The 25,667-nt window shown below is 46.2% G+C and overlaps 4 protein-coding genes and 1 pseudogene across 5 annotated transcripts; all 5 read right to left on the bottom strand.

Annotated features, from left to right (window-relative positions):
• Window positions 1-2,962: 2,962 nt before the first annotated feature.
• LOC147203381 (hepcidin pseudogene) lies at window positions 2,963-4,500 on the bottom strand (annotated as a pseudogene). The gene is made up of 3 exons (XR_015101173.1): window positions 4,253-4,500; window positions 4,100-4,174; window positions 2,963-3,140 (listed from the first exon to the last, which is right to left on the bottom strand). The product of XR_015101173.1 is annotated as a hepcidin pseudogene (transcript).
• Window positions 4,501-7,378: 2,878 nt separating this feature from the next.
• Window positions 7,379-8,039, bottom strand: LOC147203380 (hepcidin-like). The gene is made up of 3 exons (XM_086113845.1): window positions 7,890-8,039; window positions 7,737-7,805; window positions 7,379-7,656 (listed from the first exon to the last, which is right to left on the bottom strand). The coding sequence occupies exons 1-3, from the start codon at window positions 7,980-7,982 to the stop codon at window positions 7,555-7,557; spliced, it is 264 nt and encodes an 87-aa protein (XP_085969971.1). The 5' UTR covers window positions 7,983-8,039; the 3' UTR covers window positions 7,379-7,554.
• A 6,170-nt stretch (window positions 8,040-14,209) lies between these two features.
• Window positions 14,210-14,904, bottom strand: LOC147203379 (hepcidin-like). Its single transcript, XM_086113844.1, has 3 exons — window positions 14,728-14,904; window positions 14,576-14,644; window positions 14,210-14,495 (listed from the first exon to the last, which is right to left on the bottom strand). Exons 1-3 carry the CDS (start codon window positions 14,818-14,820, stop codon window positions 14,388-14,390), a joined length of 270 nt encoding a protein of 89 aa, XP_085969970.1. The 5' UTR covers window positions 14,821-14,904; the 3' UTR covers window positions 14,210-14,387.
• Window positions 14,905-21,031: 6,127 nt separating this feature from the next.
• On the bottom strand, window positions 21,032-21,726 carry LOC147203378 (hepcidin-like). The gene is made up of 3 exons (XM_086114290.1): window positions 21,550-21,726; window positions 21,398-21,466; window positions 21,032-21,317 (listed from the first exon to the last, which is right to left on the bottom strand). The coding sequence occupies exons 1-3, from the start codon at window positions 21,640-21,642 to the stop codon at window positions 21,210-21,212; spliced, it is 270 nt and encodes an 89-aa protein (XP_085970416.1). The 5' UTR covers window positions 21,643-21,726; the 3' UTR covers window positions 21,032-21,209.
• A 2,537-nt stretch (window positions 21,727-24,263) lies between these two features.
• LOC147203377 (hepcidin-like) lies at window positions 24,264-24,951 on the bottom strand. Its single transcript, XM_086114291.1, has 3 exons — window positions 24,775-24,951; window positions 24,623-24,691; window positions 24,264-24,542 (listed from the first exon to the last, which is right to left on the bottom strand). The coding sequence occupies exons 1-3, from the start codon at window positions 24,865-24,867 to the stop codon at window positions 24,441-24,443; spliced, it is 264 nt and encodes an 87-aa protein (XP_085970417.1). The 5' UTR covers window positions 24,868-24,951; the 3' UTR covers window positions 24,264-24,440.
• Between the last annotated feature and the right edge of the window lie 716 nt (window positions 24,952-25,667).

Raw genomic sequence — 25,667 nt, 5'->3', positions numbered from 1 at the left:
AACAGTATATTAGGACCATTAGAAACTGGCATTAAAGGCATGAAATCCTCCGATCTATCTGCTCCTTCTTGAATGTAGTTTTGTAATACGATATTTTATCTTGCTATTGATTGCATGTCTCTGGTGATTGTGTTTGTAGTTTTTGTTTTCTGAATATGTATTAATGAAAAGAAGTCTCTGGCTTGATTTCTTTTTTTAGGTCCTTTTTCTGTCACTGGAATTTGTGTCCTTTGCACATATTCTATATTTGAAAATATTTTGTGTTCACAACATATATTTTTTTTCTGTATGGATAGTAACATTAGTGTTTCAATTATTGAAACAAACTTTCCAACATTGCAACGCCGCTCACACCATTGTGTGCACTCACGTCAAGGGTCAGTAGAATTTTACAACTTGCGCAAGAACCAAAACTCAAGGAAGGAGGGGCAAGGTAGCCTAAAGTAGCACTGCTTCTCATGTACCTTACTGATTCACAGCCACTGACAGGGAAATAATGCTTAATTTCCAGCTTTATTTCTCCTTCTACGTATGTGGGTTTTCTCTGAATACTCCAGATGCCTTCCAAATTCTGAAAATATGCATGTCTGGTTAATTGAAGGCAAAACACATTTGTCAATAGGAGTAAATGGGAATTTGAAGAGCCCTTTGTCTATATGTGCCCTGCTGGTGACCAGTGCAGGGTGAACTTTTTGGAATAATCTGACAGTGTTCCAAAGACAATACTGCATTTACCACTTTTTTTTTTTTCAAGCAACAGCGCTGTCATTGATTTTGGTCACTTCCACACTGAGCAAACTGCAATGCTCACAACAAACCTTTATTTATATTATTCAAGAATAGAATCAATCATACTCCTTTCGAGCCTGATGAGTTATGCTCTTTCAGATGACTGAATGTCCAAAGTCTACTGGCCTTTCTAGTTTATACTCACTGGGAACCAGTTGACTCATGACTGTCAGCATTGTTTTCAAGTTCCGATTCGGCAGAACTCTCTAAACTTCCCTGGATTCTGTGTTCTTTGAGGTGGGAATTTTCTAAAAAATTGATTTAGATATTATCTTCTAGATGTCTTGCGGCAGTAGGCGGGGGACAGCAGCCAATCGCAGGGCACACATAGACAAACAACCATTCGCATTCACAGTCAGACGAGGGACAATTTAGAGCAGACGTGCCAAACATACGGCCCACGGGCTGGAACCGGCCTCCAAGGAGGTTCGATCAGGCCCGCAGGATAATTTAAAAGTGAAAAAATGCATAAAAGACATGGAATGAATATTTTTAATAAAATGCAATTCATGGATTATCCGATACTGTTTTCTCCTTAGTTTGTAAAATGTAGACAGGGATCAAATTGAGTTTTTTTTAATGCACTTTTGTAAATGATTTAAAAATTCCTTTCTTTATAAATCTCGTTTAATCTTAAAATGCATCACTATATTTTGCAGTACCAATTACTTGTTAAAGTTTTGTGCCTTTGTACAAATCTGTGCGATCATTTGCAATGCGTACATGTGAATGATCAAAGTAAATTGCACATTTGTCTAAGGAAATCTAAGGTATTTCATGAAATGTTTTGTAAAAGATATGTTCATTAAATTTCAACATTTTCCTCATGTTCTTGTGCTTTACTCGACTAAAAGAAAGGAAAGACGTGATATTTTGTTTATTTATAGCAGAGTATGGTATAATTTTAATGGTCTAGCACAGTGGTGGCCAACCCGCGGCTCGCAAGCCGCATGCGGCTCTTTGGCTGGTTCAATGCGGCTCCCGGGCTTTCACACGACAAGCGTCGAAAACGCCTCAGCAGTGGCGATGCCATTCAAACAAGGCACTAACTGCACAGAACGTATTCTGTCAGCCTATCATCAATCCCGTTACTTGATTGACATAGAAGGCAACCAATCAGATGACTGCATCACCGCTCATCCGCAAACAATGGCGCTAAGAATTACCTCTGATTTTAAGGCAGGGGTGCCCAATACGTCGATCAGAATCGACCGGGAGCCAGCGAACTGGTCCCAAGTGGACCGCAAGGCTGTGGGAGGAGTAAATGCGTGGGAAAAAAAAGATTTGTTTGTTTGTTCATTTTCGGCCCGTTCCGACTGTTGCTCATTGTAGTGTGCATATGTGCGCAGGCGAGGGCACTGGTGGGCACCCGCGTGAGTGCGTGCGTGCGAGCGTGTGTGTGTGTATGAGTGTGTTTGTGTGTGTGTGTGTCTGTGTGTGTGTGTGTGTGTGTGTGTGTGTGTATGCTTGCATGTGCACGATCGGGTCGTTTGTGGGAAGTTGGTCGCTTCAAAAGTTGATCTTTGGCCAAAAAAGTGTGTGTGCGTGCGCGTGTGTGTGCGTGCGCGTGTGTGTGCGTGCGCGTATGTGTGCGCTCGCGCTCAAGGAAGGGTATGATGCGGTTCTTTGCAGTAACACAGTAAAAAGTTCTTCGTCTCTGACTGGTTGGCCACCCCTGGTCTAGCATTTAGCAAAGGTTGTAAATCCGTTTCTGAGAGGTGAAAATAAATTTCTATATTTTGTTTTATTGTAATGATGGTGCAAGACTTGTTTGCACTTCCGCCTCACAGTGCAGATGTCGTGGGCTTGAATCAGGCTTTTTTTGCATGTTCTCCCCGTGCCTGTGTGGTTTTTGTCTGGGCACTCCAATTTCCACACAATCCAAAGCATGCATGGTAGGTTAATTGAACACTATAAGTTATACTGTATATACAGTATATATACTGTATATATATACAGTATATATACAGTATATATACTGTGTATATATATATATATATATATATATATATATATATATATATATATATATATATTTATTTATTTATTTTTCTGGAATTTTCAGGAAAGTCCACTTTCACCTCTGGCCTTCTGCCCGAAGACTGCTGGGATAGGCTCCAGCACGCCTGCGACCGTCGTGTGGAAAAAGCGGTTCAGATAACAGATGCATGGATGGATGGATGGATGGTTTATTGTGATAATACAGACTGATAGCAGTACAGAAGTACAAATTCCAGGAATCACCCGTCACAGCACAGACCACACCATGTCGATTCTCGACCACAGCAACTGCAGCACCAGCGGCAACCCTTTTCACTGCTGAAGCGTTTGCGTCTGACGCTATTGTCCATCTGTGTGCAGAATAACTGAAATGAGCAACTGCGAAGTTAAATGCCTTCATTGTCAGAGCTTGCATGGTTTTGATTATTAAGTAGGCAGCAAGTTTGAAGTTCTGAAAACTTTCGCTCGCTCAGATCTTTTGTGCATGAGATAAATGCTGGCCTTTATTGTGAAGTATTTCCTAATCACTGGCAGCCTCTCTCTGTTTTTGCAATGGACTTTGCATTTCCACCTGACTGGTTTTTGGACGTTTTTAACCCTTTTATGAACTATACAAACACACCGCTTGTCACAAAATGAGTCACCCGCATTCATTCCCCATGTTATTTAATGCGGGTGACTTTTTGAAATAGTTACATTTCAATATGTAATAGTCCAAATTATTTGAAGTAATAGTACAAAAATTTTTTTTGCAGTTTTTCTGACTGCCGTCAACTTCTACTTTGTCATCATGCATGGCGCTCAGTGGGAGAGCAAGAATGTTCTGTTTTCGTGGATACCGTTATGGAATTTTAAAAAATAGAGCAATGAAATATTTCTAAGAATAACCATAAATGAAAAATAAACAAGTGATAAACACTAAACACAGCTTGAAGGATTGTCATGATTTTAATTTATCCAACACCAATCAGTCATTACAATAAATGTAATATGCTTTCAACTTAAAATAGTGTTTTATTTAACTAAATCAGAAATATATTATAAAACACAGTTAAATCCGTAGGAATGGACACCGTTATATTTATCCAAGTAATTCAGGTGAAAAAATCACCTCGAGATTCGACACAGAATAGTGATGTAGATACTATATACATATATATACATACGTACAGTACATACATACATACACGCACGCACGCACGCACACACACAAACACACACACACAGACACACACACACACACACACACACACACACACACACACACACACACACACACACACACACATTCACACACAATACTGTATTATATCTTCCACTGGTGGCCTTCCAGGATGTCAGCAGCTGCGTCATCTCTTGCTTCCACCATATGCTGGTCAGGCTCCTATGATTTCAATGTCCAGTATGAAAAGATGTCTCCGAAAAGTTGGATCAAACAAGAAACTTATTTTTGCTTGCTTACCCGATTATCACGAGAGATGGTAGAACCCTCCTGGATAAAAAGGAAGGCAAGCAGGATGATCACTGCAACAGACAAACTGAAGGGCTTCATCATCTACCAGAGAGTATGTGGTGTTTGTCAATTGTGTTCAGCTTCTTTCGCTCTGTTGAGTTAAATCTGTCGAAAGTAGCAAAGACTGTACTGGTGTATATTTATATATAGTTGCCAAGGTGACTCTTTCCTCATGCCTGGGAATATTTACCGACTTCTATTATGGACTTTGTGTCCCACGTCAACTGGTGACTGGAACAAGAAAGGGGATGTTTTGTGTTGCTGTGCTGTCTTTGGCACAAATGTAGTAAATGCAGTTGTCGCTGTCTACCGACTGACGAGCTCTCATAATGTCATGTGATCAAAAGGTTTTATTTGGGTGTGAGTTATGTTTTAGCGTTACATATTACATTATGATGGGATGGTGGACGAACCCTTAGCATGTCAACATCATAGTTTTTAGGGTTGAGACTTTCATTCTGGGATCCAGCCCACCTGTCTGGCTTTGTAAGTTGCATGTTTGTTCTCCCTGAGCTTGTTGTATTCTGACCAGGTATTCTCGTTTCCACTGTAACACAATATTCAGTGCTGGTCAGGCCCAGAATTACAAAAGAATCTGATAGTCAATTCTTGCCTATGTTTTTTGCCCGTGTTTGTCTTGTTGTGCTTCACAAAGTGGCATGCCTTTTCTGGAGGTTTTAGCTTCAAATAATAAAGAACTAAAGTGCTTTATTTTATTAGTGTTGTTGCGATTTTTTTCCTCTTTTTTTAATATTCGCCCAGAGGTGGGCAAACTACGGCCCGCGGGTCGGATCCGGCCCGTTAGTCTTTTTAATCCGGCCCGCCAAAGGTTGGTCGACAATTAAGGTCTGATGTGAATGATTGCATTCATTTCATTTGGACTTGTAATGACAGGCATTTCAACGCCAGGTGGCGCAGTTACTTGAAGTTGCAGAGCACAGGGAGGGAGGGGGAGACGAAGAGAGGGGGAGAAAGATAGAGGAAGAAATCTTATCTATCACCTGCGGACTTCTGTCAAACGGAAATTCCCGAACCCAGTAAACAAAAAAACGTATGCATTAAACTTTCTCCTACTATATTACATGAACGATCGATTCATAAGAACCGAAGTTCCGTAAGCCATACGGAAGCCCGCAGTAGCGCCAAATCAAGCAACTCCCACTCGATACGACGGAATAAGTGTGTCCGCGCCGCTATTGTCTATCATTGGATCCAAAACGGCGACATGCAAGTGCCTTCTAATTGCAGTGAGTTTTACTGGAATTGCGAAAGTTTTTAATTTCATTCATTTATGTCCTGTAGATCATGGCATCCAAACGGAGAGGAACAGTAATGACCGCGGAAGAGAAAGTGATGTGTATCTATATTTATTCTGGCAATTTCCATGCTCGGAGTGAATTGCTTGCAGCTCGATGGACAGTCGAGTAAATGAACGTTTCCTGGAATGGTTTGACTGTTATAGTGTGAAAAACTTTCCGCAAACTGGACCGCTAATAAGAAAGGAGGCGAGTTCCATCGCGCTAACTATGATTGGCTGGCTTGAAAAGCTCGTTGCACGACACAGCTGAGCAATGCTGTCATGTGTGGTGATCGAGGGGAGGTAAAGTTAGAGACAGTGAGTGAGTGGAAACAAAAGCCACCAGGTCTCTTGCTCGTCTCATTTTGTAGCAAATAGTACTAACTTTGTTATATTTTGTATTTTTTTTATTTTGTATTTTTTTTTTAAACCTGTACTGTATGCTGCATTTTTTGGGGGGTTATAAACAGTTTTTATGCAATATATTGTTGCACTTTGTTGCTTGTGTTGTCACACATGTACTGTATGTTGTTAACATATTTGGACGTTCATACAGGACATACAGTATACCATAGTTTTTTCACTGTTTTCATGAAAGAAAAGGATCTTAATACTTGAATGCTTTTGTTCTGTTTATGTGTGGTATGGACTGTCAACATATGCAGTTTTTTTATATGTACTGTATCTTGTGCGGGCGGCCCGGTAGTCCAGTGGTTAGCACGTCGACTTCACAGTGCAGAGGTACCGGGTTCAATTCCAGCTCCGGCCTCTCTGTGTGGAGTTTGCATGTTCTCCCCGGGCCTGCGTGGGTTTTCTCCGGGTACTCCGGTTTCCTCCCACGTTCCAAAAACATGCATGGCAGGCTGATTGAACACTCTAAATTGTCCCTAGGTGTGAATGTGAGCGTGGATGGTTGTTCGTCTCTGTGTGCCCTGCGATTGGCTGGCAACCGATTCAGGGTGTCCCCCGCCTACTGCCCGAAGTCAGCTGGGATAGGCTCCAGCACCCCCCGCGACCCTAGTGAGGATCAAGCGGTTCGGAAAATGGATGGATGGATGGATGTATCTTGTGCTGACCCGGCCCACCTGTCAAATTTTTGAAATCAATGTGGCCCTCGGGCCAAAAGGTTTGCCTACCCCTGGATTAGCCGATCATTTTGAATCGATTCTTAGTGACTACCATACACACAATGGTGATAAGAAAATTGGCCAGTGTGCACAAGTAACAACATTTTTTTTCTTTGCTTTGAGTTGATTTTGTATTTTTCCTGATGACCAGAGCAAGGGTGGCACGGTGGTCGATTGTGAGAGCGAATGGTTGTTTGTCTATGTGTGCCCTGCGATTGGCTGGCAACTAATTCAGAGTAGTTAGGAATGCCCTTCCACTCAATATTTGGCAAACCCGCGCTCTGTCCATTTGTAAAATTCTTTTTGAAACACATTTTCATTCTTTGTCATGCGACTGAACATGAGACTTTGTTTTTGTATTTACTGTCTTTTTGTTTACAAATGTATGGCTTTAACTGTCTTCATTTTCAAAGTTCTAATTTTTACTTTATGTACAGCAGTTTGAATGCAGCAATGGTTGTTTTTAAAGTCCTCTTTCAATAAAGTTAAGTTGAGATTTGGACATCTTGGTCCAATCACTAAACATTATGAAATCAGCCATGATGATCTGACAAATGTCTTTTCTTCCAGTCACATACTAATGAGATAAGCAAAAAATGAATGTATGTCATTCGTGCATTTTAATCATGACTCAACCAAGACTTTGATGCATGTTGTTCATCGGTATTTATTGTGTAAAGAGACGTTTTTTTTGTCTGTCCTAAGCGTCATACCACAAAGTATGCAAGCATATTTTCAATTCTACCAAATGCAGTTGCTTACACGCCAAAATACAAATTAACAAAGGAATAGTTTTGATTGATGTGACAATCCAGATGATTCTTAGATCACCATTGGCAGCACAAGCCACAGAAATTCATTTGACCGCAGCAGTTGCAGCAAACTTTGCAAGCTCCACTATGGCGTTTCTGCCTCTTGTTGTCTGCCACCTGTGTGAACAACAAAAAGTTTGAGCACTGTTTGGAAATATCACTCATCCTACTTGATGAATCAAAATACGGTATTATACCTTCCATAAGTCCACTGGGATCTCAGCAGCTGCGTCATCTCTTGCTTCCACCATATGCTGGTCAGGCTCCTATGATTTCAATGTCCAGTATGAAAAGATGTCACCGAAAAAAGTAGGATCAAACAAAAAATAGTATTTATTTCATGTGCTTACCCTATTATCAAGAGAGATGGTGGAACCCTCCTGAATAAAAAGGAAGGCAAGCATGATGATCACTGCAACAGACAAACTGAAGGGCTTCATCATCTTCCAGAAAGTATGTGGTGTTTGTCGATTGTGATTAGCTTATTTCGCTCTGTTGAGTGAATCCTGTCGAAAGTAGCAACGACTGGTGTATACAGTATATATATAGTGACCAAGGTGACTCTTTCATCATGCTGGGCAATACTGACCTTATTCATCTACTTCTGATATGGACTTTGTGTCCCTCCTCAAATGGTGGCTGGAACAAGAAAGGGGATTTTTCGTGTTGCGGTGCTGTCTTTGGCACACATGTAGTAAATGCAATTTCCGCTGCCTACCGACTGACGAGCTCTCGAATATCACTTGATCAAAAGATTTTATTTGTGTGTTATGTTTTAATATTGTATATGACATTTTTCTGGGATTGTGGACCAGCGTTTTGCATATCATAGCCCTTACAGTGGGGAGAACACCTATTTGATTCACTGCTGAGTTTTTGAAGTTGTACCACTTAAAAGCAGGTCGACATCTGTAATTTGTTTTAAAGGTACTCATCGAGTATGAGCGACAGAATCGAAAACTCCAGAAGATCGCAATCGATTTTTAAATAATTAATTTGCATTTGATTGCATGACATAAGTATTTGATACACCAGACAAACAGAACCCAACATTTGGTGCAGAAACCTTTATTTGCAATTAGAGATCAGACGTCTTCTATAGTTCTTCACCAGGTTGTCACATACTGCAGCAGGGATTTTGACCCACTCCTCCTTACAGATCTTCTCAAGAGCATTCAGGTTTCGGGGTTGTCGCTGGGCAACACGGACTTCCTGCTCTCTCCAAAGATTTCTATTGGATTCAGTTCTGGAGACTGGCAAGTCCACTCCAGGACCTTGAGATGATTCCTACGGAGCCACTCCTTAGTTGTCCTGGCTGTGTGTTTCAGTTCGCTGTCATGCCGGAACACCCAGCCACGGCCCATCTTCAATGCTCGTACTGAGGGAAGGAGCTTGTTGACCAAGCTCTCATGATATACGGCCCCATTCATCCTCCCCTCAATACGGTGAAGTCGTCCCATCCCCTTTGCAGAAATGTCTCCCAAAGAATGATGTTTCCACCTCCATACTTCAAAGTTGGGATGGTTTTCTTGGGGCTGTACTCATCCTTCCTCTTCCTCTAAACACGGCCAAGCTCCACTTTTTTTTCTCATCAGACCACATGCAAACTACACATAGGGAGGCCGGAGCTGGAATTGAACCCGGTGCCTCTGCACTGTGAGATCGACATGCTAACCACTGGACCACCCACCGGGCTGCCCTGGTTTTACTGTTACCATGTTAAAAACTTTCCGCAAACTGGACCGCTAATAAGAGAAGAGGTGAGTTCCACAGCACTAACGATGAACATCGAAGATTTGGAAGCGTCCCGTGGCTGGCTTCAAAAGTTCGTTGCATGACATCAGCTGAGCAATGCTGTCTGTCATGTGTGGTGAACGAGGGGAGGTAAAGTTCAAGACAGTGGGTGAGTGTAAACAAAAGCCACCAGTTTTGCATGTGCTCTCATGATATACGGCCACTCGTTTCATTTTCTAGCAAATAGTCCTAACTTTGTTATATTTTGTATATATATTTTTTGTATTTTTTTTAAATATGCATGTACTGTATGCTGCAGGGTTTTTTTTGTTATAAACAGTTTTTGGGCAATATATTGTTGCACTTTGTTGGTTGTGTTGTCACACATGTATGTTGTTAACATACTTGGACGTTCATACAGGACATATATACCATAGTTGCTTCATTGTTCTCATTAAAAAAGTATGTCTAACTTTTTGGAAATGCTTTTGTTCTGTTGTTGTTTGGTATGGACTGTCAACATATGCAGTTTTTCATCTGAACCGTATCTTGTGCTGACCCGCCCACTTGTCAAATTTTAGAAATCAAATGTGGCCCTCAGGCCAAAAGGTTTTCCCACCCCTGTATTAGCCCATCATTTTGAATTAATTCTTATTGACTACCATACACACAATGCTGATAAGAAAATTGGCCAGTGTGCAAAAGTAATAACGTTTTTTTTTCTTTGCTTTGAGTTGATTTTGTATTTTTCCTGATGACCAGAGCAAGGCCCCTCCGTGAGTCGTCACCTTACCGTGGTGGAGGGGTTTGTGTGTCCCAATGATCCTAGGAGCTAAGTTGTCTGGGGCTTTATGCCCCTGGCAGGGTCACCCATGGCAAACAGGTTCTAGGTGAGGGGCCAGACAAAGCACGGCTCAAAGACCCCTTATGATGACAAAAATATATGGACCAAGGTTTCCCTTGCCCGGACGCGGGTCACCGGGGCCCCCCTCTGGAGCCAGGCCTGGAGGTGGGGCTCGTTGGCAAGCGCCTGGTGGCCGGGCCTACACCCATGGGGCCCGGCCGGGCACAGCCCGAAGAGGCAACGTGGGTCCCCCTTCCCATGGGCTCACCACCCATGAGAGGGGCCAAAGGGGTCGGGTGCAATGTGAGCTGGGCGGCAGCCAAAGGCGGGGACCCTGGCGGTCCGATCCTCGGCTGCAGAAGGCTCTTGGGACATGGAATGTCACCTCTCTGGCAGGGAAGGAGCCCGAGCTGGTGTGTGAGGCTGAGAATTTCCGACTGGATATAGTCGGACTTGCCTCCACACACAGCCTGGGTTCTGGTACCAGTTCTCTCGAGAGGGGTTGGACTCTCTTCCACTCTGGAGTTGCTCAAGGTGAGAGGCGCAGAGCAGGTGTGGGCATACTCATTGCCCCCCGGCTCAGTGCCTGTACATTGGGGTTCACACCGGTAGACGAGAGGGTTGCCTCCCTCCGCCTTCGGGTGGGCGGACGGGTCCTGACTGTTGTTTGTGCATATGCACCAAACAGCAGCTCAGCATACCCACCCTTTTTGGAGTCCTTGGAGGGTGTGCTGGAGAGTACTCCTGCTGGGGACTCCCTTGTTCTGCTGGGGGACTTCAATGCTCACGTGGGCAATGACAGTGAGACCTGGAGGGGCATGATTGGGAGGAACGGCCCCCCCGATCAGAACTCGAGTGGTGTTTTGTTATTGGACTTCTGTGCTCGCCACGGATTGTCCATAACGAACACCTTGTTCAAGCATAAGGGTGTCCATATGTGCACTTGGCACCAGGACACCCTAGGCCGCAGTTCGATGATCGACTTTGTAGTTGTATCATCGGATTTGCGGCCGCATGTTCTGGACACTCGGGTGAAGAGAGGGGCGGAGCTGTCAACTGATCACCACCTGGTGGTGAGTAGGCTCCGATGGTGGGGGAAGATACCGGTCCGTCCTGGCAGACCCAAACGTATTGTGAGGGTTTGTTGGGAGCGTCTGGCGGAATCCCCTGTCAGAAGGAGTTTCAACTCCCACCTCCGACAGAGCTTTTCCCATGTTCCGGGGGAGGCGGGGGACATTGAGCCCGAGTGGACCATGTTCCGTGCCTCTATTGTTGAGGCGGCCAATCTGAGTTGTGGCCGTAAGGTGGTTGGTGCCTGTCGTGGCGGCAACCCCCGTACTGGCTGGTGGACACCAGCAGTAAGGGATGCCGTCAAGCTGAAGAAGGAGTCCTATCGAGCCTTTATGGCCTGTGGGACCCCAGAGGCAGCTGACGGGTATCGACTGGCCAAGCGGAAGGCAGCTTCGGTGGTCGCCGAGTCAAAAACCCGAGCGTGGGAAGAGTTCGGTGAGGCCATGGACGCCGACTTCCGGACGGCTTCGAGGAAATTCTGGTCCACCATCCGACGTCTCAGGAGGGGGAAGCAGTGCACCACTAACACTGTGTACAGTGGGGATGGGGCGCTGCTGACTTCGACTCGGGACATTGTGAATCGGTGGGCAGAGTACTTCGAAGACCTCCTCAACTCCACCAACACGCCTTCCTTGGAGGAAGCAGAGCCTGGGGACTCTGAGGTGGGCTCTCCTATCTCTGTGGTTGAAGTCACCGATGTGGTTAAAAAGCTCCTCGGTGGCAAGGCCCCGGGGGTGGATGAGATCCACCCGGAGTTCCTCAAGGCTCTGGATGTCGTGGGGCTGTCCTGGTTGACACGCCTCTGCAACATCGCGTGGTCAACAGGGAGAGTGCCTCTGGATTGGCAGACCGGGGTGGTAGTCCCTCTTTTTAAAAAGGGGGACCGGAGGGTGTGTTCCAACTACAGAGGGATCACACTCCTCAGCCTCCCTGGTAAGGTCTATTCAGGGGTGCTGGAGAGGAGGGTCCGTCAGGAAGTCGAGCCTCAGATTGAGGAGGAGCAGTGTGGTTTTCGTCCCGGCCGTGGAACAGTGGACCAGCTCTACACCCTTAGCAGGGTCCTCGAGGGTATGTGGGAATTCGCCCAACCAGTCTACATGTGTTTTGTGGACTTGGAGAAGGCGTTTGACCGTGTCCCTCGGGGAGTTCTGTGGGGGGTGCTTCGTGGGTATGGGGTACCGAACCCCCTGATACGGGCTGTTTGGTCACTATACCACCGATGTCAGAGTTTGGTTCGCATTGCCGGCAGTAAGTCGGAATCGTTTCCAGTGGGGGTAGGACTCCGCCAAGGCTGCCCTTTGTCGCCGATTCTGTTCATAACCTTTATGGACAGAATTTCTAGGTGCAGCCGAAGCGTTGAGGGGATCCGTTTTGGGGGCCTCAGTATTGCATCCCTGCTTTTTGCAGATGATGTGGTGCTGTTGGCTCCTTCAAACGGGGCTCTCCAACTCTCACTGGAGCGTTTCGCAGCCGAGTGTGAAGCGGTTGGGATGAAGATCAGCACCTCCAAATCTGAAACCATGGTCCTCAGTCGGAAAAGGGTGGAGTGTCCCCTCCGGGTCGGGGAGGAGATCTTGCCCTAAGTGGAGGAGTTCAAGTATCTTGGGGTCTTGTTCACGAGTGGGGGCAGGAGGGAGCAGGAGATCGCCAGGCGGATCGGTGCAGCGTCTGCTGTGATGCGGACGTTGTATCGGTCTGTCGTGGTGAAGAAGGAGCTGAGCCAAAGGGCGAAGCTCTCAATTTACCGGTCGATCTACGTTCCAACCCTCATCTATGGTCACGAGCTATGGGTCGTGACCGAAAGAACGAGATCCCGGTTACAAGCGGCCGAAATGAGTTTTCTCCGCAGGGTGTCCGGGCTCTCCCTTAGAGATAAGGTGAGAAGCTCGGTCATCCGGGAGGGGCTCAGAGTCGAGCCGCTTCTCCTCCACATCGAGAGGAGCCAGATGAGGTGGCTTGGGCATCTGATTCGGTTGCCCCCTGAGCGCCTCCCTGGTGAGGTGTTCCGGGCATGTCCCACCGGGAGGAGACCCCGAGGAAGACCCAGGACACGCTGGAGAGACTATGTCACCCAGCTGGCCTGGGAACGTCTCGGGATCCCCCGGGGAGAGCTGGAAGAAGTAGCTAGGGAGAGGGAAGTCTGGGCTTCCCTGCTAAAGCTGTTGCCCCCGCGACCCGGCCCCGGATAAGCGGTAGATGATGGATGGATGGATGGACCAGAGCAAGGGTGGCACGGTGGTCGATTGTGAGAGCGATTGGTTGTTTGTCTATGTGCGATTGGCTGGCAACTAATTCAGAGTACCCCCCACCTACTGCCTAAAGACGACTGGGATAGGCTACAGCACGCTCGCAACCCTTGTGAGGAGAAGTGGATCATATATTGGACGGATGAATGAATGGATTGAAGGATGAATGACCGGAGCACAAAGCTCAAATTTGGGCCTCCTTTCATTCGATCCCTGTTCACTCTAGACTTAATTTTCAGACTCTTTAACTATTTAAATCTTTCGATAATCTCACCCCACCTTAACTCTCTGATGCTCCTGGAGGTGCCAATGAGTAAGCAGAGGTTCTGAGGGGATCATGCATTTTGAGTTGGCGGTCCCTCTCTTAAGAATGACCTTCAAGTAAATATTTGGCAAGCCGGCTCTCTGTCCATTTGCAAAACTCCTTTTGAAACACATTTTCATTCTTTGGCATGCGACTGAACATGAGACTTTGTTTTTGTATTTACTGTCTTTTTTTTCCAAATGTATGGCTTTAACTGTCTTCATTTTCAAAGTTGTAATTTTTTACTTAATGTACAGCACTTTGAATGCAGTTATGGTTGTTTTTAAAGTCCTCTCTCAATAAAGTTGAGTTGAGATTTGGACATCTTAGTCCAATCACTAAACATTATGATTTCAGCCATGTTGATCTGTCAAATGTCTGTTCTTCCAGGAACATACTAAAGAGATAAGCAAAAAATGAATGGATGTCATTTGTGCATTTTAATCATGATTCAACCAACACTTTGATGCATGTTGTTTATCGGTATTTATTGTGTAAAGAGACATTTCAGGTTTTTTTTGATCTGTCCTAAGCGTCACACCACTAAGTATGTAAGCATATTTTCAATTCTACCAAATGCAATTGCTTTCACGCCAAACAAAAATTAACAAAGGAATAATTTTGATCGCTGTAACAATCCAGATGATTCTTAGAATCTCCATTCGCAGCAGAAGCCACAGAAATTCATACGACCACAGCAGTTGCAGCAAAATTTGCAAGGTCCACTATGGCGTTTCTGCCTCTTGTTGTCTGCCACCTGTGTGAACAACACAAAGTTTGAGCACTGTTTGGAAATATCACTCATCCTGCTTGATGAATCAAAATATGGTATTATACCTTCCATAAGTCCACTGGGATCTCAGCACCTGCGTCATCTCTTGTTTCCACCATATGCTGGTCAGGCTCCTATGATTTCAATGTCCAGTATGAAAAGATGTCACAGAAAAAAGTAGGATCAAACAAAAAACGTATTTATTTCATGTGCTTACCCTATTATCAAGAGAGATGGTGGAACCCTCCTGAATAAAAAGGAAGGCAAGCATGATGATCACTGCAACAGACAAACTGAAGGGCTTCATCATCTTCCAGAAAGTATGTGGTGTTTGTCGATTGTGATTAGCTTCTTTCGCTCTGTTGAGTGAATCCTGTCGAAAGTAGCAACGACTGGTGTATACAGTATATATATAGTGAGCAAGGTGACTCTTTCATCATGCTGGGCAATACTGACCTTATTCATCTACTTCTGATATGGACTTTGTGTCCCTCCTCAAATGGTGGCTGGAACAAGAAAGGGGATTTTTCGTGTTGCGGTGCTGTCTTTGGCACACATGTAGTAAATGCAATTTCCGCTGCCTACCGACTGACGAGCTCTTGAATATCACTTGATCAAAAGATTTTATTTGTGTGTTATGTTTTAATATTGTATATGACATTTTTCTGGGATTGTGGACCAGCGTTTTGCATATCATAGCCCTTACAGTGGGGAGAACACCTATTTGATTCACTGCTGAGTTTTTGAAGTTGTACCACTTAAAAGCAGGTCGACATCTGTAATTTGTTTTAAAGGTACTCATCAAGTATGAGCGACAGAATCGAAAACTCCAGAAGATCGCAATCGATTTTTAAATAATTAATTTGCATTTGATTGCATGACATAAGTATTTGATACACCAGACAAACAGAACCCAACATTTGGTGCAGAAACCTTTATTTGCAATTAGAGATCAGACGTCTTCTATAGTTCTTCACCAGGTTGTCACATACTGCAGCAGGGATTTTGACCCACTCCTCCTTACAGATCTTCTCAAGAGCATTCAGGTTTCGGGGCTGTCGCTGGGCAACACGGACTTCCTGCTCTCTCCAAAGATTTCTATTGGATTCAGTTCTGGAGACTGGCAAGTCCCCTCCAGGACCTTGAGATGATTCCTACGGAGCCACTCCTTAGTTGTCCTGGCTGTGTGTTTCAGTTCGCTGTCATGCCGGAACACCCAGCCACGGCCCATCTTCAATGCTCGTACTGAGGGAAGGAGCTTGTTGACCAAGCTCTCATGATATACGGCCCCATTCATCCTCCCCTCAATACGGTGAAGTCGTCCCATCCCTTTTGCAGAAATGTCTCCCAAAGAATGATGTTTCCACCTCCATACTTCACAGTTGGGATGGTTTTCTTGGGGTTGTACTCATCCTTCCTCTTCCTCTAAACACGGCCAAGCTCCACTTTCTTTTCTCATCAGACCACATGCAAACTACACATAGGGAGGCCGGAGCTGGAATTGAACCCGGTGCCTCTGCACTGTGAGATCGACATGCTAACCACTGGACCACCCACCGGGCTGCCCTGGTTTTACTGTTACCATGTTAAAAACTTTCCGCAAACTGGACCGCTAATAAGAGAAGAGGTGAGTTCCACAGCACTAACGATGAACATCGAAGATTTGGAAGCGTCCCGTGGCTGGCTTCAAAAGTTTGTTGCATGACATCAGCTGAGCAATGCTGTCTGTCATGTGTGGTGAACGAGGGGAGGTAAAGTTCAAGACAGTGGGTGAGTGTAAACAAAAGCCACCAGGTCTCTTACTCATTTCATTTTCTAGCAAATAGTCCTAACTTTGTTATATTTTGTATATATATTTTTTGTATTTTTTTTAAATATGCATGTACTGTATGCTGCAGGGGTTTTTTTTTTGTTATAAACAGTTTTTGGGCAATATATTGTTGCACTTTGTTGGTTGTGTTGTCACACATGTATGTTGTTAACATACTTGGACGTTCATACAGGACATATATACCATAGTTGCTTCATTGTTCTCATTAAAAAAGTATGTCTAACTTTTTGGAAATGCTTTTGTTCTGTTGTTGTTTGGTATGGACTGTCAACATATGCAGTTTTTCATCTGTACCGTATCTTGTGCTGACCCGCCCACTTGTCAAGTTTTAGAAATCAAATGTGGCCCTCAGGCCAAAAGGTTTTCCCACCCCTGTATTAGCCCATCATTTTGAATGAATTCTTATTGACTACCATACACACAATGCTGATAAGAAAATTGGCCAGTGTGCAAAAGTAATAACGTTTTTTTTTCTTTGCTTTGAGTTGATTTTGTATTTTTCCTGATGACCAGAGCAAGGCCCCTCCGTGAGTCGTCACCTTACCGTGATGGAGGGGTTTGTGTGTCCCAATGATCCTAGGAGCTAAGTTGTCTGGGGCTTTATGCCCCTGGCAGGGTCACCCATGGCAAATAGGTTCTAGGTGAGGGGCCAGACAAAGCACGGCTCAAAGACCCCTTATGATGACAAAAATATATGGACCAAGGTTTCCCTTGCCCGGATGCGGGTCACCGGGGCCCCCCTCTGGAGCCAGGCCTGGAGGTGGGGCTCGTTGGCAAGCGCCAGGTGGCCGGGCCTACACCCATGGGGCCCGGCCGGGCACAGCCCGAAGAGGCAACGTGGGTCCCCCTTCCCATGGGCTCACCACCCATGAGAGGGGCCAAAGGGGTCGGGTGCAATGTGAGCTGGGCGGCAGCCAAAGGCGGGGACCCTGGCGGTCCGATCCTCGGCTGCAGAAGCTAGCTCTTGGGACATGGAATGTCACCTCTCTGGCAGGGAAGGAGCCCGAGCTGGTGTGTGAGGCAGAGAATTTCCGACTGGATATAGTCGGACTTGCCTCCACACACAGCCTGGGTTCTGGTACCAGTTCTCTCGAGAGGGGTTGGACTCTCTTCCACTCTGGAGTTGCTCAAGGTGAGAGGCGCAGAGCAGGTGTGGGCATACTCATTGCCCCCCGGCTCAGTGCCTGTACATTGGGGTTCACACCGGTAGACGAGAGGGTTGCCTCCCTCCGCCTTCGGGTGGGCGGACGGGTCCTGACTGTTGTTTGTGCATATGCACCAAACAGCAGCTCAGCATACCCACCCTTTTTGGAGTCCTTGGAGGGTGTGCTGGAGAGTACTCCTGCTGGGGACTCCCTTGTTCTGCTGGGGGACTTCAATGCTCACGTGGGCAATGACAGTGAGACCTGGAGGGGCGTGATTGGGAGGAACGGCCCCCCCGATCAGAACTCGAGTGGTGTTTTGTTATTGGACTTCTGTGCTCGCCACGGATTGTCCATAACGAACACCTTGTTCAAGCATAAGGGTGTCCATATGTGCACTTGGCACCAAGACACCCTAGGCCGCAGTTCGATGATCGACTTTGTAGTTGTATCATCGGATTTGCGGCCGCATGTCCTGGACACTCGGGTGAAGAGAGGGGCGGAGCTGTCAACTGATCACCACCTGGTGGTGAGTAGGCTCCGATGGTGGGGGAAGATGCCGGTCCGTCCTGGCAGACCCAAACGTATTGTGAGGGTTTGTTGGGAGCGTCTGGCGGAATCCCCTGTCAGAAGGAGTTTCAACTCCCACCTCCGACAGAGCTTTTCCCATGTTCCGGGGGAGGCGGGGGACATTGAGCCCGAGTGGACCATGTTCCGTGCCTCTATTGTTGAGGCGGCCAATCTGAGTTGTGGCCGTAAGGTGGTTGGTGCCTGTCGTGGCGGCAACCCCCGTACTCGCTGGTGGACACCAGCAGTAAGGGATGCCGTCAAGCTGAAGAAGGAGTCCTATCGAGCCTTTATGGCCTGTGGGACCCCAGAGGCAGCTGACGGGTATCGACTGGCCAAGCGGAAGGCAGCTTCGGTGGTCGCCGAGGCAAAAACCCGAGCGTGGGAAGAGTTCGGTGAGGCCATGGACGCCGACTTCCGGACGGCTTCGAGGAAATTCTGGTCCACCATCCGACGTCTCAGGAGGGGGAAGCAGTGCACCACTAACACTGTGTACAGTGGGGATGGGGCGCTGCTGACTTCGACTGGGGACATTGTGAATCGGTGGGCAGAGTACTTCGAAGACCTCCTCAACTCCACCAACACGCCTTCCTTGGAGGAAGCAGAGCCTGGGGACTCTGAGGTGGGCTCTCCTATCTCTGTGGTTGAAGTCACCGATGTGGTTAAAAAGCTCCTCGGTGGCAAGGCCCCGGGGGTGGATGAGATCCGCCCGGAGTTCCTCAAGGCTCTGGATGTCGTGGGGCTGTCCTGGTTGACACGCCTCTGCAACATCGCGTGGTCAACAGGGAGAGTGCCTCTGAATTGGCAGACCGGGGTGGTAGTCCCTCTTTTTAAAAAGGGGGACCGGAGGGTGTGTTCCAACTACAGAGGGATCACACTCCTCAGCCTCCCTGGTAAGGTCTATTCAGGGGTGCTGGAGAGGAGGGTCCGTCAGGAAGTCGAGCCTCAGATTGAGGAGGAGCAGTGTGGTTTTCGTCCCGGCCGTGGAACAGTGGACCAGCTCTACACCCTTAGCAGGGTCCTCGAGGGTATGTGGGAATTCGCCCAACCAGTCTACATGTGTTTTGTGGACTTGGAGAAGGCGTTTGACCGTGTCCCTCGGGGAGTTCTGTGGGGGGTGCTTCGTGGGTATGGGGTACCGAACCCCCTGATACGGGCTGTTTGGTCACTATACCACCGATGTCAGAGTTTGGTTCGCATTGCCGGCAGTAAGTCGGAATCGTTTCCAGTGGGGGTAGGACTCCGCCAAGGCTGCCCTTTGTCGCCGATTCTGTTCATAACCTTTATGGACAGAATTTCTAGGTGCAGCCGAAGCGTTGAGGGGATCCGTTTTGGGGGCCTCAGTATTGCATCCCTGCTTTTTGCAGATGATGTGGTGCTGTTGGCTCCTTCAAACGGGTCTCTCCAACTCTCACTGGAGCGTTTCGCAGCCGAGTGTGAAGCGGTTGGGATGAAGATCAGCACCTCCAAATCTGAAACCATGGTCCTCAGTCGGAAAAGGGTGGAGTGTCCCCTCCGGGTCGGGGAGGAGATCTTGCCCCAAGTGGAGGAGTTCAAGTATCTTGGGGTCTTGTTCACGAGTGGGGGCAGGAGGGAGCAGGAGATCTCCAGGCGGATCGGTGCAGCGTCTGCTGTGATGCGGACGTTGTATCGGTCTGTCGTGGTGAAGAAGGAGCTGAGCCAAAGGGCGAAGCTCTCAATTTACCGGTCGATCTACGTTCCAACCCTCATCTATGGTCACGAGCTATGGGTCGTGACCGAAAGAACGAGATCCCGGTTACAAGCGGCCGAAATGAGTTTTCTCCGCAGGGTGTCCGGGCTCTCCCTTAGAGATAAGGTGAGAAGCTCGGTCATCCGGGAGGGGCTCAGAGTCGAGCCGCTTCTCCTCCACATCGAGAGGAGCCAGATGAGGTGGCTTGGGCATCTGATTCGGTTGCCCCCTGAGCGCCTCCCTGGTGAGGTGTTCCGGGCATGTCCCACCGGGAGGAGACCCCGAGGAAGACCCAGGACACGCTGGAGAGACTATGTCACCCAGCTGGCCTGGGAACGTCTCGGGATCCCCCGGGGAGAGCTGGAAGAAGTAGCTAGGGAGAGGGAAGTCTGGGCTTCCCTGCTAAAGCTGTTGCCCCCGCGACCCGGCCCCGGATAAGCGGTAGATGATGGATGGATGGATGGACCAGAGCAAGGGTGGCACGGTGGTCGATTGTGAGAGCGATTGGTTGTTTGTCTATGTGCGATTGGCTGGCAACTAATTCAGAGTACCCCCCACCTACTGCCTGAAGACGACTGGGATAGGCTACAGCACGCTCGCAACCCTTGTGAGGAGAAGTGGATCATATATTGGACGGATGAATGAATGGATTGAAGGATGAATGACCGGAGCACAAAGCTCAAATTTGGGCCTCCTTTCATTCGATCCCTGTTCACTCTAGACTTAATTTTCAGACTCTTTAACTATTTAAATCTTTCGATAATCTCACCCCACCTTAACTCTCTGATGCTCCTGGAGGTGCCAATGAGTAAGCAGAGGTTCTGAGGGGATCATGCATTTTGAGTTGGCGGTCCCTCTCTTAAGAATGACCTTCAAGTAAATATTTGGCAAGCCCGCTCTCTGTCCATTTGCAAAACTCCTTTTGAAACACATTTTCATTCTTTGGCATGCGACTGAACATGAGACTTTGTTTTTGTATTTACTGTCTTTTTTTTCCAAATGTATGGCTTTAACTGTCTTCATTTTCAAAGTTGTAATTTTTTACTTAATGTACAGCACTTTGAATGCAGTTATGGTTGTTTTTAAAGTCCTCTCTCAATAAAGTTGAGTTGAGATTTGGACATCTTAGTCCAATCACTAAACATTATGATTTCAGCCATGTTGATCTGTCAAATGTCTGTTCTTCCAGGAACATACTAAAGAGATAAGCAAAAAATGAATGGATGTCATTTGTGCATTTTAATCATGATTCAACCAACACTTTGATGCATGTTGTTTATCGGTATTTATTGTGTAAAGAGACATTTCAGATTTTTTTTGATCTGTCCTAAGCGTCACACCACTAAGTATGTAAGCATATTTTCAATTCTACCAAATGCAATTGCTTTCACGCCAAACAAAAATTAACAAAGGAATAATTTTGATCGATGTAACAATCCAGATGATTCTTAGAATCTCCATTCGCAGCAGAAGCCACAGAAATTCATACGACCACAGCAGTTGCAGCAAAATTTGCAAGGTCCACTATGGCGTTTCTGCCTCTTGTTGTCTGCCACCTGTGTGAACAACACAAAGTTTGAGCACTGTTTGGAAATATCACTCATCCTGCTTGATGAATCAAAATACGGTATTATACCTTCCATAAGTCCACTGGGATCTCAGCACCTGCGTCATCTCTTGTTTCCACCATATGCTGGTCAGGCTCCTATGATTTCAATGTCCAGTATGAAAAGATGTCACAGAAAAAAGTAGGATCAAACAAAAAACGTATTTATTTCATGTGCTTACCCTATTATCAAGAGAGATGGTGGAACCCTCCTGAATAAAAAGGAAGGCAAGCACGATGATCACTGCAACAGACAAACTGAAGGGCTTCATCATCTTCCAGAAAGTATGTGGTGTTTGTCGATTGTGATCAGCTTCTTTCGCTCTGTTGAGTGAATCCTGTCGAAAGTAGCAACGACTGGTGTATACAGTATATATATAGTTACCAAGGTGACTCTTTCATCATGCTGGGCAATATTGACCTTATTCATCTACTTCTGATATGGACTTTGTGTCCTTCCTCAAATGGTGGCTGGAACAAGAAAGGGGATTTTTCATGTTGCTGTGCTGTCTTTGGCACAAATGTAGTAAATGCAATTTCCGTTGCCTACCGACTGACGAGCTCTCAAATGTCACTTGATCAAAAGGTTTTATTTGTGTGTGATGTGTTAATATTGTATATTACATTTGTCTGGGATTGTTCACCTGCGCTTAGCATATCAACCTCATAGTCCTTACAGTGGGGAGAACACCTATTTGATGCACTGCTGATTTTTGAAGTTTTCCCAGTTACAAAGCAGGTCGAGGTCTGTAATTTGTTTTAAAGGTACTCATCAAGTATGAGCGACAGAATCGAAAACTCCAGAAGATCGCAATCGATTTTTAAATAATTAATTTGCATTTGATTGCATGACATAAGTATTTGATACATCAGACAAACAGAACCCAAAATTTTGCGCAGAAACCTTTGTTTGCAATTACAGATCAGACGTCTTCTATAGTTCTTCACCAGGTTGTCACATACTGCAGCAGGGATTTTGACCCACTCCTCCTTACAGATCTTCTCAAGAGCATTCAGGTTTCGGGGCTGTCGCTGGGCAACACGGACTTCCTGCTCTCTCCAAAGATTTCTATTGGATTCAGTTCTGGAGACTGGCAAGTCCACTCCAGGACCTTGAGATGATTCCTACGGAGCCACTCCTTAGTTGTCCTGGCTGTGTGTTTCAGTTCGCTGTCATGCCGGAACACCCAGCCACGGCCCATCTTCAATGCTCGTACTGAGGGAAGGAGACCAAGCTCTCATGATATACGGCCCCATTCATCCTCCCCTCAATACGGTGAAGTCGTCCCATCCCCTTTGCAGAAAATTCTCCCCAGAGAATGATGTTTCCACCTCCATACTTCACAGTTGGGATGGTTTTCTTGGGGTTGTACTCATCCTTCCTCCTCCTCTAAACACGCACAAGCTCCACTTCTAAAGCCGTCTACTTCTGGACAATTTTACCGCTGATGTCCTTGCACAGATCTCTGGTCTTGGACATTGTGGAGAGGTTGGAGTTTGTTTGATTTGAGTGTGCGGACAGGTGTCTTATACAGGTAAGTTGTTCAAACAGATGAGGTTACTACGTACAGGTAACGAGTGGAGAACGGGAAGGCTTCTTATAGAAGAACAAACAGGTCTGTGGGAGCCTACATTCTTACTGGTTGATAGGTGATCAAATCCTTACGTCAGGCAATAAAATGCAAATTAATTATTTAAAAATCATCAACTGTGTTTTTCTTGAGTTTTGTCTTCGATTATGTAACTCATAGTTGAAGAGTATCCTTGATACAAATGACAGACCTCCACCTGCTTTGTAAGTGGACATTTTTTAAAAAATCAGCAGTTGATGAAATATTTGTTCTTCCCAACGTAGGTCGGGAATTCGATTCCGGGCTCCAGCCCAGCTTCAGTATTGTTTGTAGATTCTCCCCGCACTTGTTGGTACTGTAGTTTCTTCTAATATCCCCCCCCCCCCCCCCCCCAAAGAAAAGGTGTTGTTACTGTAGTATCGGAAAATGCGTGTTAGTATAGCTAAGTTGTCCAAGGATATGAATGTCAGCGTGAATGGTTTGTCTCTATGTGCTCTGCAGTTCTTGGAGCCTTCCCACCCAGCATGTGGTTGAGCGCCTTGCTTCGCCAAATGGAGCGGGTTTCTTGGTCTCTGGCATCTGCTCTGTCTTGGGGACACAGTTGCAACTTGGCTTTTGTGCACTGGGGTTTGGCCTATAGTTTGGAGGCAGAATGGGCTGACCACCTTTCGGCATTGGTGAAAAGTTGCGTGATCTGAGGCCAACAGATCAGCAACCGCTGTAACCCAATTTTCAGTATTGGACAGAGCCAGAAATCCAAGCGTCTGATTGTAAATTCTTGCCTCTGTTATTCTTCCCTTGTTTGTCTTGTTGTGCTACATAAACAAAGTGTCATGCCCTTTTTGGAGGTTTTAGTGTCAAATAATAAAGAATTCAAAGTGCTGCATTTCATTCATGTTTCTGTTGTTATTATTCCATCCATCCATTCATAATCTGAGCCGCTTATCCTCACGCGAGTTGCCAGCGTGCTGGAGCCGATCTCAGCTGTCTTTGGGCAGCAGGCAGGGTACACCCTGAACTGGTTACCAGCCAATTACAGGTCTCATTTGTACAAACACAATCACACCAAGGTGAAACTTCCTGTTTTTGGAATGTGGGAGGAAACCGGAGTGCCTGAAGAAAACCCATGCAGGCACAAGGAGAACATGCAAAATTCATACAGGAAGGCTGGGCCCGGAATCGAACCCCGGACCTCTGCGATGTGAGGTGGACGCGCAAACCTCCCTTCAGTGGATCCCTGTTCACTTTAGAGTAAATTTTAGGTTATTTTAATTGCATTTGTCATTTGTGCGTTTTCATCATGACTCAACCAACACTTTGACACATCCAGTTTATCTGCCTTTATTGTGTAAAAAGACATTTCAGATTTTTTTTGGCTGTCCGAAGCGTCACACCACAAAGTATGCAAGCATGTTTAACTCTAACAAATGAAATTGCTTCCAGGCAGAATAAAAATGAACAAAGGAATATTTTTGATGTGACAGTGCAGATGATTCTTCGAATCACCATTCGCAGCAAAAGGCACAGAAATGCGTACGACCACAGCAGTTGCAGCAAAATTTGCAAGCTCCATTATGACGTTTCTGCCTCTTGTTGTCTGCCACCTGTGTGAACAACGCAAACGTTGAGCACTGTTTGGAAATATCACTCATCCTGCTTCATGAATCAAAATACGGTTTTATACCTTCCATAAGTCCACTGGGATCTCAGCAGCTGCGTCATCTCTTGCTTCCACCATATGGTGGTCAGGCGCCTATGATTTCAATGTCCAGTATGATAAGATGTCTCCGACAAAAGTTGGATCAAACAAGAAATTATTTATTTTCATGTCCTTACCCAATTGTCAATGGAGATGGTGGAACCCTCCTGAATTAAAAGGAAGGCAAGCATGATGATCACTGCAACAGACAAACTGAAGGGCTTCATCATCTTCCAGAGAGTATGTGGTGTTTGTCGATTGTGTTCAGCTTCTTTCGCTCTGTTGAGTTAATCCTGTCGAAAGTAGCAAACACTGGTGTATACATACATATATAGTTACCAAGGTGACTCTTTCATCATGCCGGGGAATATTTACATTCATCTAATTCTGATATGGACTTTGTGTCCCTCCTCAAACAGTGACTCGATCAATAAAGGGGATTTTTCATGTTGCTCTGCTGTCTTTGGCACAAATGTTTTAAATGCAATTTCCGCTGCCTACTGACTGACGAGCTCTCAAGTGTCATGTGATTTCATGTGTGTGTTACGTTTTAACATTATATATTACATTAGGGCAAGTGGTTAGCACGTCTACCTCACAGTGCAGATGTCGTGGGTTCGATCCCAGCTGCGGCCTTCCTGTCTCGAGTCTGCATGTTCTCCCGGGCCTGCGTGGGTTTCCTCCGGGTACTCCGGTTTCCTCCCACATTCCAAAAATGTGCCTGGCAGGCTGATTGAACACTCTAAATTGTCCCTAGGTGTGAGTGTGAGCGTGGATGGTTGTTCGTCTCTGTGTGCCCTGCGATTGGCTGGCAACCGGTTCAGGGTGTCCCCCGCCTACTGTCCGAAGACGGCTGAGATAGGCTCCAGCACCTCCCCATGACCCTTGTGAGGATAAGCAGATCAGAAGATGAATGGATGGATGAATGGATAGTTGCTTGTGCCACGCCCCACCACCCCTTGCGTGTGTGTGTGTGTGTGTGTGTGTGTGTGTGTGTGTGTGTGTGTGTGTGTGTGTGTGAGAATAAATG

Source organism: Hippocampus guttulatus, chromosome 6 (assembly GCF_054856545.1).
Source record: "Hippocampus guttulatus isolate MCC_2025c chromosome 6, RoL_Hgut_1.0, whole genome shotgun sequence".
NCBI classification, from domain to species: domain Eukaryota; kingdom Metazoa; phylum Chordata; class Actinopteri; order Syngnathiformes; family Syngnathidae; genus Hippocampus; species Hippocampus guttulatus.
The sequence above is the reverse complement of the archived record's forward strand: the minus strand, read 5'-3'. Positions and strand labels throughout refer to the sequence as shown.

Excerpts from the sequence above, each read along its gene's own strand:
- LOC147203380 (XM_086113845.1), bottom strand. The coding sequence starts at position 7,982 with ATGATGAAGCCCTTCAGTTTGTCTGTTGCAGTGATCATCATGCTTGCC. Across the intron at positions 7,806-7,889 it reads CCATCTCTCTTGATAATAGG|GAGCCTGACCAGCATATGGT; the intron begins GTAAGCACATGA and ends TTGAAATCATAG. Across the intron at positions 7,657-7,736 it reads TCCCAGTGGACTTATGGAAG|GTGGCAGACAACAAGAGGCA; the intron begins GTATAATACCGT and ends TTGTTCACACAG.
- LOC147203378 (XM_086114290.1), bottom strand. The coding sequence starts at position 21,642 with ATGATGAAGCCCTTCAGTTTGTCTGTTGCAGTGATCATCGTGCTTGCC. Across the intron at positions 21,467-21,549 it reads CCATCTCTCTTGATAATAGG|GAGCCTGACCAGCATATGGT; the intron begins GTAAGCACATGA and ends TTGAAATCATAG. Across the intron at positions 21,318-21,397 it reads TCCCAGTGGACTTATGGAAG|GTGGCAGACAACAAGAGGCA; the intron begins GTATAATACCGT and ends TTGTTCACACAG.
- LOC147203377 (XM_086114291.1), bottom strand. The coding sequence starts at position 24,867 with ATGATGAAGCCCTTCAGTTTGTCTGTTGCAGTGATCATCATGCTTGCC. Across the intron at positions 24,692-24,774 it reads CCATCTCCATTGACAATTGG|GCGCCTGACCACCATATGGT; the intron begins GTAAGGACATGA and ends TTGAAATCATAG. Across the intron at positions 24,543-24,622 it reads TCCCAGTGGACTTATGGAAG|GTGGCAGACAACAAGAGGCA; the intron begins GTATAAAACCGT and ends TTGTTCACACAG.
- LOC147203379 (XM_086113844.1), bottom strand. The coding sequence starts at position 14,820 with ATGATGAAGCCCTTCAGTTTGTCTGTTGCAGTGATCATCATGCTTGCC. Across the intron at positions 14,645-14,727 it reads CCATCTCTCTTGATAATAGG|GAGCCTGACCAGCATATGGT; the intron begins GTAAGCACATGA and ends TTGAAATCATAG. Across the intron at positions 14,496-14,575 it reads TCCCAGTGGACTTATGGAAG|GTGGCAGACAACAAGAGGCA; the intron begins GTATAATACCAT and ends TTGTTCACACAG.